The 15,182-nt window shown below is 39.7% G+C and overlaps 1 protein-coding gene across 2 annotated transcripts in view; it reads right to left on the minus strand.

The window, feature by feature from the left end:
* The window catches only part of GALNT9 (polypeptide N-acetylgalactosaminyltransferase 9), a 154,947-nt gene that overhangs the window by 121,348 nt on the left and 18,417 nt on the right, over positions 1-15,182 (minus strand). Inside the window, exons 1-2 of one of the 2 annotated variants that reach the window (XM_074921393.1) lie at positions 7,901-7,954; positions 2,562-2,742 (exon numbers count right to left, since the gene is read on the minus strand). In XM_074921393.1, the coding sequence (XP_074777494.1) occupies positions 2,562-2,728 (167 nt within the window). In that variant the 5' untranslated portion in view covers positions 2,729-2,742; positions 7,901-7,954. Of the gene's footprint in view, positions 1-2,561; positions 2,743-7,900; positions 7,955-15,182 lie in introns of those variants that run through there. The other variant, XM_074921392.1, reaches the window with a different exon arrangement.

The following is a 15,182-nucleotide window of genomic DNA, read 5'->3' on the forward strand; positions in this document are numbered from 1 at the left end:
CTTTCATAAATTATGTCTATGCAATGCAGACTTGAGTAAAATTCCCCTTACTAGTGTGTGCAAATATGTAGATCTGAACATTTTAAATGGAAGCCAGAATGGGGAGAAAACATGGTTTAATACTTTGGCAATCTGAATCCAGATAACTGTTTTTATTCATAGACTGGCCATGGACTTTGTACATGGCCACGGACATTAATTCTACCTTGCTTCTCAATTTAAAAATGAAAAGTCCTCCCTTTTTAAAAATAAAATGTTCTAGGAATGACATGAATATAAATCAGAAGCAGACTGAGAAGGTTCAGCGATGAGAGCTATTATCAAGATACAGAGAGATAGACCATTGGACAAGTTGGCATACAAAGCTGGACAAAACAAGAGTGATTTTCCCCAAGCCTGTCTCAAAGATCTGGAGATTTAGTTCTCTCTATTCTATAATTAGAGCAGAGTGTCTAAACCAAACAGAAAATCAAGCTCAGTTTTGCCTTATGGCTATGATGCCCAACCATCACCTGTTGGGTAAGCTGATGTGGTACTACGTGGCAGATGAGGCTGACAGGATACAGAGTGAAAACTGCCTCTCAGCATTACAGTGGGAGACTGTACATGAGTAGCTGTGCACTTGAAGGGGTCAGAGACAATTGCTGCTTATGAGGACAGCAGAAATTTCTAATAGAAAATGGCAATCAAATGTCAGCCAAAGCTCCTTTGATTGAAGTGGATAAAACTCTTCACATAATAAAAGCTTCTACCTTCCCCAAACTTTTACCCATTTTTCATAGCAAATTCAATCTGAAGGGTTTTCCTGTGACTCCTAAGTATCTAGAGACAAGCATTTCAATTCCAGCATCTAGACCTAACTAGAACCACCTCAAAAGTGTCAAAACACCACAAGGAAGGCAATTCTCCCAGTAGCTCAGACAGTTAATCATGCAGCATGGCCTTGTGAGATTCCCGAAATGAGCACGTCAAACAGCTTATCTGAATGACTCATCAAAGCTTCCAAGTAAAACTGTGGAAGAGTATAATCTGAAGTGAAACATCACTGCATTGCAAATGCTCTCATGCTTCTGACAGCTGCTGAGCTAGACTCAAGCTCTGCAACCTTTGCTTTTGTATTTCCTATCAGAGCATTCTCATTTATTATCTACCTGATCGCAGCAGCTAATAACAGGCCAGGTCAAACCTCACTGACTTTCATTTGAAAAACTTCACACTGATTTTAAGGGTCTTTGGACCAGATCTGATGCACAACTCAAATATTGGCATAACTACAGACTACTTTTTCCCCAGAATAATTCCATGATGGATTTTTATGATACATCAAGTGATGGAGAGATGAGACCATTGGACAAGTCAGTATAATTGCATCAAAAGTGATATCAAAGCGGTAGATTTTTTTTCTCTTTGCCACTTCCTTTATCTAGGTTTTCTTCTGTACAGCAAGTGCCTGAGAAAACAAATGCTGAGTCAATACTTCTGAGATTAGATTAATATGTAACATAGCTAATGAAATTTCTAGTTAAGATGAAGTTTTGTTGTGCTGGATTTTGTTTTTGGCAGCCTGAACTGCCTAAAATCCTAATTCAATTGCAATCTACTCACAGAGCACAGCTGTTTTGCTTGGCTAAACTTTTCTCGCCACTTAATAAGATACTTTTTTATTTAACTTTCAGTTCTGCCTAGGAGCCCCAGTGGGTCTTCTAAAACAGAAGATTATTATTAGAAATTAATTAAGTATTCTTTTCAATTCTCTCTCCTGAGAGTAACTAGGCATTGCTGCTGATCTCCTCTGCATTAAGACATTACTGATTGTCATTCGTAGGATGACAGTGCGGATGTCTCATCTGGAAGATACATAACTCCATAAATATGAAAGATTTGAAAGGCATTTAATACAAAATATAATAAATCAGTACAAATATTAAACATATAATTGCAATGTCAATCAGTCTTCACATGCCTGTGCTATAACACTAGAATAAAAATAAACATACATTCCAAAGACAAAAAAAAAAAATCTCACTGCAATTATAGGACCCCAATGGATTACAGTTAGTCCACGTTTGAGTACACTGTAAACCCCAACTAAACAATTCCAATTGAAGTAAACGCAGTTGATAGGATGTGGTGCTTTTTTTCTAAAGTGACCAGTGTCTGCAAAGTGTTTGTTGTCACTGCCCCACCTTCCATTTCACGTGACTACAAGAAGCACAGACTAAGGCTCCCACCTCTGATGGTGGGCTCAGCTGGCACTACCTGGCTTTTTTTAAGTGAACCAAACCCAATAAGCACCAATATCCTGATGTAGTTTTTGATCTGAGGCCTTGAATGTGCATATTAATACATTACTCACAGAATTAGCTATGCATTTAGCATGGTACTTCATCCTTGAGATGGCAGTTGTTCTTTTCAATCTACAATAAACTCAGGGCTGTATGTATGACTAACTGCTGTCAGACTAACCAGGAGGGGATGTGAAGAGAAGGATGCCACCATGGGTCAACAGAACAACAATCAATCACTTACTCTTAATAATAATAATGTGGAATTCAACTTACTTTTTTGGTCTGTAGTCAGGGATGGACCTGTCCAGTGATATCCTGTCACTCAGTTGGGCATTGTAACCATATTCTTCATACTTAGTCTCTGATTCATGGCTATCATCTCTCAGGGTAGCAGCCATTCCCCCCTGGCCCAAGCCTCCTGGACCTTCAACTAATCCCATGGGCTTTGCCAGACCTAAATGAAAAAGACAAAAAAAAAAAATAATTATTAATATAACAGAAATTAGTCTAGCCTTTTCTGTGACCACAGAACATTTTTAGATAAACAAGATCTGAAGTCCCATGAAACTCAGCTCTGAAACCCTCATGACTCTGTGGAAATTATCCTCATCTTCTCAAATCAGAGTCCATATCAACACATCTTGTAGTATCAGCAAATAATTATTAATGAGCAAGCTGTAAAGAACCAACTAGCAGCTTTCACATTTCTCTTTTTCCCTGTATAAATTCCTGGAAACAGGAATCTTGTTTCCAAACATTCCAAAATGCCTAATTATCCTTAAGATATATTCCTTATAAGATAATTTCCTCATAAGAACTGGAGACTAGGCCCTTTCCCAGTAGAGCCCAGTATAGCTCCATTCATTTTAAGGGAGATAGGTTGAATTTCTACCATGTGTAGATCTGCCAGTTTTAACTCCATATTAGTGTCAGTTCTGGAATAAGTTTTGGAGCTGAGGCATCTGCTCTGTGGCTCTAAGACCACCTGCAGCTCTTGAATGGTTCAGGTTTGGTTCACATGGTGGGAATACAGCTGTGCTGGTCACCAGCTGCTGCTGGGTAGAAAATACACAGTAAATCTCATTTCACCCTGTGAGTCAGTAGATGGATCATTTGGACTCAACTGCACACCTTGCCCAGCCTGTTCCCACAAAGATGTGCTAAAACTATCAGGGAGCTGACACCATCTCTCACCTGGGAATTACTCCAGATTTCCTCTGTCCTTCAGATATCTGCCGAATTAAGCATGTATATTATGTAAGACACACTCGGCTCTGTACAGCTTATAGGATCAGAAAGTTTGGACACTTGAGGTAAAAAAATTACCCCCACTTGATTAGTACTGAGATATTAGCCAGTCAACAATGCATTTATAAGTTTCATTCATTGGTATATTACTGGTCAACTTAGAAATACATGTAGAGCAAAACTAAACCAACTTTAAAAATGCCCATATGACCACATCTCCAAGAACCTCTTCTGTGGCAACAGACATTTAACTTGGTGCTGAATTCTCATAAATAAGCTCCTCAAATATCCTGTGTTTGATGTCAAAGCTTTCCTTTCCAAAAGGCTCACTATCATCAAGTCATTATAAGTGAAAAAGTTATTTATAATAGTCTTGGGGATACCATACAGAAATGTGTAAATATCCTCCAAACCACTTACAGCGCAGTGCAAAACAATTAGAGTTTGACCTGCTCAACATTTTTTGAATTAAGAATTTTTCAAGAGGAAAATGTCATTAGTAACTAAACAATTACAGAGAAAGGCAGAAAGAAACTGTCAACATTTGCGATTAACAAACACGCAAATCATTACAAATCTGGGACTGACTTCTCCAAGCCACAATAAGATCTGGGACAGTTTAGTCCCTCATGAAGGAATGTCTCTTGCACCTCATTGCTAACACTGTCCTCACTTACTACATCTCCATCCTCATCTCTGCTTAATTACAGCCCAGAACAGAAAGACAGTACTCTGTTAGTGATCTGAAAGAGTAATTTCTTCTGTAGAAAGAGCATTTTCTTCTGTAGTGCTTATGAGAAAATCCAATGCTAAGGTTAAGTGCAACACTACTAATTGTCTGAACATAAAAGGACTGAGTACCTGCAGTACTTGGGGATTTTGGTACTGAATTTCAGACACTGCCTACAAAAATACATACTTCATACTGCAATCAGTGATCCCAAGTCAGGACAGACTTTGCTTGTGTTTGTGTCTTTGATGTCTTCTTCATGTTCCTCATCATCATGCACTGAAATACTCAACTGTCTTGGAGTGAATCATGAGTCTTAGCAGGAGGGGGAAGGGCAGAAGGAGACAAAAAGGATGCCCTACAGAAAAAGCATTCTTGGAATAACCAAGCTTTTGAAAAATTCAGACAGCTCCAAGCATTCAAGCCTAGTGAGCTGTTGAAAAGAAGGGAAAACAAGAGGCTTACATGGCCATGGTCGTCTTATAGGTGTGTGTGGGAGGTGAACTCCAGGTCTCACTAGAAAGGGAAATGCACAAGATGTACAAGTAGAAACCTCACAGGCCACGGACCCATTAGGGGAAAGTAGAAAGATGAAGCTTCAAAACAGCATCTTTTTCTACAGTATTGTATTTCTGGGACACAGAGAGAAAAGACCAAAGCACCAAGCTATTGGGATTGATACTGATGCTTAATCAATAACTAACTTCTTCAAAGCTGTAAGTGAAACAAAATGCTAGGAAAAATTAGAGGTATGCCCAAGGCAAGGGAATGGGGTAGACAGCTCTCTTCTTCAGTCAGTCACACTGCCAAACTGGAACCTTGGACCACCTCTGATGACTTATCCCCCAACATTTGGTAACTCTAAACAGAGCCTTCCCACTGTTTAATGACTACTCTTCCTCCCAAGCCAGCTATCTTATCTTCCTTTCCCAAACATGTTTTCCTTCAGTAAGGTATGGAAATAACCCAGAAGACAAGTAGGAAAGTGTTCATGTCCTGTCTGAAACTGTACCAGGAGAATGCAAGAAATAAGTTCAGCTGGACTGAGTTGAGCACCTAATTCTGCTGAAAAAACCCCAAACACCCACATAAGGAGTTACCAGCACAAGACACTAAATCCTGGAGAATTTGAACCTAAAGCAACAACTGCAAAAAAGTAAGCTAAAAGTTTTCAGATTATTATAACTATTTCAAATACCTATATAGCTTTCAGTCATGTTTCTCATTATTCTTGAAATCGTAAAACTGTCTTCAAGTGTATACAGAAGCATTTAGAAAGTTTTTGCATGTTTGTCTCAGCCATGCTCCTTCTCTGGGCAGACGTTGAGGGGGTAAGAGTCTTTCTTGTGATCTTAGGCTGACCACATGAATCTCTGCCAGCTGCATTTTCTGGCAAATGAAGAACAAAGTTGTGTCCCTGCTGTCCAAACTCCTGGCCAAGAGGAGCTAGTTCATGAGACAAAATTTCCTGCTGACTTACACTGGTAGCAATTCACTCAGAGACAAATCCAAATCATAGCACTGTGCTGAACTGCTGTTCACTAAGAGACACAACTGTGCGTGCCGAGTCTGGATAGGACCTATGACACTGGTTGCATTCTCTAATGCAGGCCTGACTGGTTCTATCTTAATTATTACAAATATTATGACACCTACAGTTTGCTATTAATGTACAAACACACCAAGAGCTCCTACTCTGAATGACTAACATTAACCCAACATGATCTCTTGAAAAACTGATTTTACCCCTAAAAACTGAACAGACCTACTTCATACATCACAAACCACTCTTCTTTATTGCTCACATTTCTTTGTAGAAATGTACCTTATGCACCTTTCTTCCACTAAAACCGATTCAAAAATGTCTGAGAACCTTCCATTCTTGCTTGCAGCAATCATCATAAAGCAACTGGGTTAGCATCAAGTGATCAACCTGCAGCTGGTATTAAACTTCTGCATTCTGCAGGGACAGGGAGAAACTAGCACGGGGGAGGTTCACAATTAGAAACTGATATAACCACGTCTCCAACTGGGTCATGCAAAGGAGGAAGCTGTGAGCAAAAAATGTGATATCATGATATTTGGGGTATTTAAGAAGGATTATTTGAATTTTTTAATGAAAACATTTTCTGTCAGAAAGGTGAAGAACGAGACAGTCATAGTTTCTGCTGAAACACGACTAAAACTCTTGAAGAGTTGTGTTGCAGTTAGTGATTTCCAACAACAGAGATTCTTTTACCTTACCAAGAGAAGCTCTTCAATACACATTAAATATTTCTGAAAATATTTTAGGGAGCTTCATATTTAAGGAAATTGTAACATTTGTCCCTTTTGTTCCAATTTATGATGAGAGGCTATTTGGCACTTTGACTAGCTTTAGTATTTAATATTACTTCCTTTGGAAAAATTGGAACAGAAGGGCCTAACTCCCAGCCTGACAACTAGTCCTTGCTCAAGGAATTACAGAAATTACATGTCTGAGACTCTAAATCTCTCCCCACCCAAAAGGAAAAACACAGCACCCTAATCTTCATGCATGATACAGTCTTAGACTTAAAAGACACTAATAGCAAGCAGTGATGCTTCATGCCTCTGCTTTACTTGCCTGATATAAGGCATCTTTAAGGGGGGCCCGGTTTCAGAGAAAAGTCAGCAGTTGCCCCCCCCAAAAAAAGCATAAGCAGGCCTTATTAAAAAGGGAGTCAAATTAGACACTTTAGAAGTTAAAGAATCCAGAAAACTAGACACTTAATAAAGCCTATGTCCTTGAAAGACTGCTATGTAGAAATTCATTTGCTGATCATTTGGAATCATCTAGGCTGGGTGCTGATGTTACATCAAAGGAAACTGAAGATGACTTCATTAACATTAACTGACCTGCTTTGATGAAAGGGTCTCCAAGATGTGGCATGTTCATTTGACTTTAAGCAACAGTTTAATTCCAGTAGTTGAAACTTTATTCTTTATACTGTATGCTCTTGCAGTTTACAGAACAAAACACTTGCATCTTTATGGCACAAGTATCAGGGGAATGAAACTTCCAACCCACAGGAAGCATCAAGCACTTGCCTGTTTTTCTTATGAGAGAATTAGATAGGTAGCCTTCCAAACCACACATAATGACAAATTATTTCATATACCTTTTTTCTAAATCTGATATTCTAGCTCTTCATGATGCTAATCTAATCTTTTTCTAAGAAAGAATCATCATATGTCTGACTTACTCTCACAACATACTGTTGTGAGGCTTTTTCCCCATTCATTACCCAGATTGTAGCCTAGTCTGAGTTATTATAGCAATGCAGTAACATTGACCAATATATAGCAGCAATTAAATAAATGATATCACACTGCTTCATTCTTTAAGAAAAGCACTAAAGTGTCTCCAGAAGTTCTTAGGAACAATGAATATAATAATATATTTTATATAAGTGTGTGTGTGTTAAATGTAGCAATTACAGACAATGTTCTTCAATGCATGGTTGGTTAGCCAGACACAATATAACTGTCTCACATAGGATTACATGTGCATAGCATTTTGCATCTGAAAGGACCCCCTGTTACTTCAGCAAATGTCTCCTCAACAGAAGGCTCTGCCCCATGACTAGCTAAGTCAAGATCATTACTCGCTAACCTCCAAATCCACAGTTATCTGCATTGATTGGCCTTTTGTGAAAAAACAGGGAAGAGATGCCTGTTCAACAGCATTCTCTCAAAAAAATGTTGGTCTTAAGAGATGGGATCAGGAGGCAGGCAATGGCAGACAGTGTCCCCCCAGGTCTGGCTGAAGCAAAGGGTGCTGGTGAACAAAGCACATCGTCCAGTGCATCCTCCAGGCCCTCATCCAAGGGGTGCCCAAGGGTCTGGGACCATGGATCGGAACCATCTCATCAGAGGCATTCCAGCATGCCAAACACGGGAACGACATCTCAGAGGCCATGGAGGAGCAGAATACTCTACAGCAGTTCTCCCACGGGATGCATAGGTGGGCTGTCAAAGACAAAGTCAGCAAAGAACAAGTTATTTGTGCCCTAGGGCTTGGGTGTTTTCAGCTCAGCAAAAACCCAGACAGCCTTTGGGGACAGCTCATAGGAAAATTCATTCCCATGGGTCTCGTGTAGTGAAAGAACAGAAAAAGCCATACATTTCTGGAAATACTGTTGCCCTGCAGAGAGACAATTGCTATTGATTTTATATGTTGGGTGTTTAGGTCCTACAGTGATGGGGAGCAGTATAAAACCAAAAAAAAGACATGGAAAAGTGCTTCTGGTTCAGCTTCCAGCATATACCTGGCTTTTAACCAAGGCAGATCAGATGAGAGCACTTTTCTGTTTTCTTTTACTTTTAAAGCTTGTTGCAGACTTCCAAATGCTTCCTTTATCTTTGATTTACTTACCTATGGCTCTAACTAGCACCCATTTCGCCCATTTTTCCATGGCTTGTGAAGCCATTTTGGGCAGGGTACAGCAGCATTGCTGACAGCGTGATGCTGTGGCTCATGTCAGCCCAAAGGATTGAAATTATGCTGCCAGCTCTGAAATGGTGATGGGCAGAGAGGGGACCACAGTGGCAATGCCCAGTGAGCTGCTATTTTTAAAGCTGTCTTTTCTTTAATTTTTTAGACTAAAAAGATCTACAGTCCATATGCTGGGATCAGTCGTACCCAGTTCAACACTGCAGATGACAAAGAGGTCACAAATAATTAGTGTCTGTCATTCATTTCAAATTTATTGCTCTCACTGCAGAGATTTCTGTGTAAGACAGAAATTGCTGGGAGAATGGAGAGCAGAATGAACTGGTCTTAATTTCTTAACCAGATTAATTACTCTGCAGGATACATAATTTTCTAGGAAGAAAAGAGACCTCCTATTTTTCCCCATAAACCTTGTCACAATGGGAAAATTACTGACCAGATTTATGTGAGAAACTATGGGGAAAGCAAGATCAAACTACAACTGTGATTATTTTACTATCTTTTTTTTTAAATTTGCAACACAATTACAGGCAGCTGTAAATCAGGTTCAGCAAAGTTCTCAGACATAATTAACCTTTTGACAAATCAAAATAAAAATACGCAATTGAAAATAATTATACACCCACATTCACAATAGCACAGCTCTGTTCTTAGCCTTTTTCTGGTCTTTCTGCCACTTTTGGCAAGGTCACCTCCCCTTCAGCAGCTGCAGCTCTGCTCCCACACCTCATCTCTCTTTCATCAAAAGTCTGCCCAGGTGGTACCAAGGATGCTGGGCACAATCACAAGGCCAGCTCCATCACCAATGCCACCAGACTGGGTAAGCACTGACAGAACTGCTGCAAAATCTCTGAAATGCCCTTGCTGACCTGTCTCAGTCTTAGGTTGAGGTCTCCAAAGCCAAACTTCTGTTTTATATACACTTAGACCATCTGCACTCTTGAATAACTACACAAAAGCATTTTGGTTTCTAGAACCTTAAAAGGAAGGAATAAAACTTTTCCTTCTAAAAAACCTGTCACAGTCACCCAGCAGTTTTACCTGCAACTCCTGAAACACTTTCCTCTCTTTTAAACAGAAAACATAAAACTCATCAGCAAAGCAGTTGTTTCCTTCCTTGTCCAATTCTGATTTCTCAGTTGAAAACATCCCTGCATACCTTGTAAGGCAATAAAAATCTTTAGATCCTAGCTTAACCAAGAGGGAAAAAAAAAATAAAAAAAAATTCAGAAAATTCAGTGGCAATAGCAACTCTACACAGATTGACAAAGCTGACTTTTAGCATTTCCAGTTATATCTTTTAAAAGAAAAGGTTCATAGGCTCCAGAATAGGTTCAGTAACCTAGCTAAAACAAGACTCAGCTTACAACATTATTTAAGCTAGTAAACCACCCTTTTGGAAGCAGGTATTAAATTAGTTGCATCTAATGAGTCATCCCTAATACTTCCATCTTGAATTACTGTATTGTGCTAATTTTGTAATCTTGTTCTGTTGCAACTAGAAACTTCAAATGAAGGTTACAGTCTCACTGACTGGCGTATCTGTAGGCATGGAGGAAAAAACTGGTCTTCCTCCTTCAAGACTAACAGTGTATGTTAGAGCGAAGCAGATGCACAAGAAAAGCAGCTGGTTGGAGGAGGAGGAAGAAAGAGCAGTATGAGTGAGCTGTTCAACACTAAGCAAAAGGTTTCAACTCACCAGTTGTCTTACTGTTTATAGCTCCATATTAGCGATCCCTAAAAATAACCAAGAGGAACATGTTTTCCAAACTAACATGTTTACATCAGACAAAGGCTCAATCACATAAACAGTACCTTGTGTGTCATACACACCTAGCACAGCCCAGGGACGCTCTGATCGGCTGCTCAGTTCAGTACATTGCCCAGACTGGATGCTAGAGACACTCTGGGGAGGCTAAGCAAGTCCCTGAGGGGCACATTTGCTACAGCTGAAAGAAAAGGTGACATGAGCTTTGTCTCAATTTCAAATTGAGCCGATGACTTCTACCAGGCAGATGGTTTGACAAAGAAGGGACATACAGAGGCTACAAAATGGCACCAGTAACTACTTTTACAAAACGCTTTGAAATCTCTGAATAAAAAGCACCCAAAAGCAGATTTTGAGATTGAGATTCAGTATTAGAAAAAGATCTGTTTTTCAGAGATGAACAAAACCCTTCTACCTTGGACACTTGAGCTATTGAGGTGCTCCAGGATAATGTTTCTGCACTAGCTTATGGTGGTTCACATGTCCTTTCACTGGGCTGCTGAATACAAAGCAGCCCCCACTGTACAGAAAGTTACAGTACTTGAAGCTTTTTTGTAACTGTCAGTGAAATATTTCAGTATCTCCCAAACACCGGTGATGCTGGACTCCCAGTGCCCCTTGAGGGTGGAAAGAGTCATCCTACCCCCCTTTGGACAGAAATGATCTGCTGCAAGGTTAAGAAACTCCCCAGGATGGCACAAGATGTGCTGGTGGAGCCAGAGATCAAAACCAGTGCCTTCCTGAATTCTTGTCCTGTTGTGATTAATTTGCAAATTAAAAAGCAGCCTCTCTCCCTTTCTAACACAGGTCCTCTCTGGCAAAGGCTGAAGCATCTTCTGTCCAGTGATTCCCTGTGATGTCAGCAAGAGCTAATGGTGTAGGGTAGTATCATATGGCATCACATGTGGAATGGTATTTCTCTCTTCTCCATCCTATGGTACTACTCTGACTCTGACAAAATACCAAGCAAGTTTCACAGCCTGTGTTTTCTCCTTCCTCCCTCTCCCATGCTGTATGCTTCATTTTTGCCAAAGGATCTCATACAAAAATTTGCCAAAATCAGGTGTCTGCCTCTTTCCTTGACTTCCATAAATACTTCACAAACTATGGTTAACTAAGAAATGACCATAGGTAAAGAGTGGTTCTGTATGTTCACTGCCTTGGAGAATATTGAAAAAAAAAAAAAAAAAAGTTTTGTCCCATAGGCATAAATTTGCTGAATGCATTCGTAGCTCAGTGTACCAAAATTAACCTCGAAAAGTAAAATAATTTTGCAGTTGCAAACACAAGGATCAAAAATATCCAGAAAAAAATCTTATTTGAAATTATTTCACTATTAGACACTTCTGGTCAACTTTGCAAACAGTAGTATGCAGTATAAGGAGTCAGTAGTGTCTAGCTCTTGGTTCAATCTAAATCTTAAACAGAGTCTGGCCCTTAATTTCTGCATATCCCAACTTTCCATATCCCAAATCAGCTTCTCCCACCATGACCCTGCAGTAAGCCAACATAATATATAAGATTTGCTGCCAGGAGAACTGATCTGAATTTTGTCCGTATCAAAGGTGTTTACTTTCTGAGCTAGAAAGAATGTTGTATGTGGATGAGATTTATTTTTACATACGGAAACATTCACCAAATCACACTCCACAGGGACAGAGGCTCCAACTCTCTGCAAAGAGGAGAGGAACAAACAAAACTCCATCTAATTTAAATTACTCCAGCACTGCCATTTATCTGAACTCCAAAATACAGTCCTATTTTTTATAGTTAATCAAGTTTGCTGCATCCTTGCTTGAAAGATTTATGTCTCCTAGTATCCAGTATCAGCCCCAAGTATCTCTGAAGATGTACCATGGAGAAGACAAACAGTATGCTGGTGCTGATGGTTTGAAAAGGAAAAAAGTACAATAACTTGTAAAGCTGAAGCATTTGATGTGCAACTTTTTGGCTCTAGAAACTAGAAGGTGCAGTGGTTTTGTACCTTGACCTCATCCTTCTGTCTGTTCAAGTGGAAGCTTGCAATAGAGTTTCTCAATCTTCATCCACAGATGACTGACAATCTTGTAAGACATCTATCTGAAAGAAGACTGCTGAGTGACAGTGAAGGGATGAAGGGATTTGGCAGCTCTGCCTGTAGGAGGGCTGTTCCTTTTCTGCCCACAGATGCTAGTCAGGCAGAGACCATCTTGGAAATGATGTAAATTAGGACAAATTATCTGGAAAGAGGACTAATATCCAACCCCTTATGTGCTTCGCCCATGTTTCTTCTTCTTCTTTAAAATGGGGACATTTCCTGGTTGCAGAGAGCACTCTGAGGCACAGCCTATGAATATCTGTCAAGTGCTCAAAGTACATTAGATGGAAAATGCCATAAAAATGCCCAGGGCTGTTATGAGCATCTGGCCAGGAAGCTGACCCTTATTCCATCCTACATGCTCTGCCCCTACCATTTTGATGTATTAATCCTTAAATCCTTTATAGTAAGCCTTACCAGGACAGGATTTGGCCAAAACAGCCTTTTTTCTTAGTGTTTTCATAGTACATAGTCTAGATTCAGGACACTAATTGTAGCAGATGCTACATGAACCCAAAAAGACAGTTCCTACCCCAAAGAGCTCACTATCAATGTTGAAGACAAGAAACAGATGCAGAACAATAATCAGGGAAGAAGACAAGACAATATGGATCAGTAGGAGAGGCAGAGGTTGCAGTGCAACAGTGGCCTACAGATTTCATCCTTCTCATAACAGTAAGAAAACAAGTTGTTTCATAGTCCACTGGAGGATCTTTTCTACCCCACTGAACAGATTCTATCCCAATGTGCCTCCCATGCATGCATGGCTTCTTGGGGATGAAAAGGAGAGGATTCCTATGGGAAAGTAACCTAGGGACAGAATTTATAGTCTTCTTCAAAATAACATGATCAAATATTTCTGAAATGATTCCTTTTGTAGAAAAGCTTGTGATCAAAGCTCCCTACTCATGCAGGTTATTTTGAGATGATGAAAGATGGCAGTTCTGATATATGTGAGATAGGTTTCCTGCTGCGAAGGCTCAGCACAACTCCTCCTGTGTCTATAGAGGGAAGGAGATCTCTGGTAAAGCTGCTCCATGCCAAATGCAAGATTCCTAGTGCATGACTTAAGAATTTGAGGAAGAGAAGAGGAATATCTGAGGAAATACAAAGAAAAATGTGTAATGGAGGGCCAGGTGTAGGAAGCAAGCGTAGTAGGAAAAACTGTGTTAGTCATCTTGGCAGAATGTGCAGAATGATCAAGTCCATCAATGTATACAATAGGCCTGCCAGGGAAAAAAAGGAACATATATCCTTGCACAGCCATCTTCTCTCCCTAACCTACTATTCAAAGGTGTGGCCACATGCCACTGCTGGCTTCCTTCATCCCCCTTACAGGTCTAATTTTTTGTTCTGGGCTTAGCAGAAAGAGTAGCATTGCATAGGCTACTCCCTCTCCAAACACAAAATTCATTAGTGCTTTCTAATTGGAAGAAATACTGTGGTTTTATGTACAGATATCTAATATCAAAAGTAATTGCTTTTATAGAATAGTCATTTGGAGCTGGTTTCCCCTTGAGATGAGAAAATGTATTCTAATTACAACAGATAATTCAGGAGGAGATAAACAGATTGACGACTGGAAGGACCAAGAAATAGGAGCTACACAGACCATTGGAGATGAAGATAAAAGCTCATTTGTGAGATAGGACACTATAGATAATAAGAGAGATGCCAGAGTTTTGTCAGAGCCTTGATATAAACAAAAATCAATTTCCTAAAGAGCAGGGATATTTAAGCAAGGGAGATCTATGTGATACATTTTTAAACTTAAATTCTGAGTAACAAAAAAAAGAGCCTACCCCATATGCATAACTTTAAGTTATACATGTGTGATTCTGGGGTTTTTTTCATCTTAATGATCAAGAAGATCATTCACAGAGAAAGATCAGTTTGTTTTCTTTAAATAAGTAACAGATGCCAAGATTATTCTGGAAGTTTTAAAATCCCAGATGACTTGTGGTTTGTGCTGGTGATACATATAAAATGGATTTTTCTCTTCAGGGCTTTGGAGAAAAGCCAGAAAACTCTGGTGATGGCATAAATCTGGAGTTGAGAGGTGAGGAGCAGAAATGTTGGCGTAGCTGCCCAGCAGCCCACTGATATTAAAAGGAGACAAAATCTGAGTGTCATCAGTTTGGTATTTGGCCTCTGGCAGTAGCCAGTACCTGAGGCTTCAGAGGAAACGAAGCACAAATCATAAAGCACTTGGCCAATTAAACTCTACACAGTCCCTGGAAGCAGAGTTCCCTTCTGAACCCTGTAGGCAGATAACTAAAGCCCTGAAGCATAATATTAGATTACCCTCATTATCTTAACTCAGACAGGTAGAAATAGGTCTTAAAACTACCCAGTGCCATTTAAGAGCCCAGTCACTAATATTGGATTCAATGGCCTCCTGCAGCAATGAATTCTCTGGTACTGTCATGGTCAGACTGTCACCAATTCACATGAAATGGATCATCTGTATCAATATATTAGATTTGCTTTAATTTTTCCAGGGAAACAGAGGTGAGAACTCCTGGGGGAAGTGATCATTAAAACGATAACAGATCTGTTCTAGAGAAAGGAAAAGGGGCTTCTCCTTGAAAAGCTCC

This window comes from Athene noctua, chromosome 17 (genome assembly GCF_965140245.1).
Source record: "Athene noctua chromosome 17, bAthNoc1.hap1.1, whole genome shotgun sequence".
Lineage (NCBI taxonomy): Eukaryota > Metazoa > Chordata > Aves > Strigiformes > Strigidae > Athene > Athene noctua.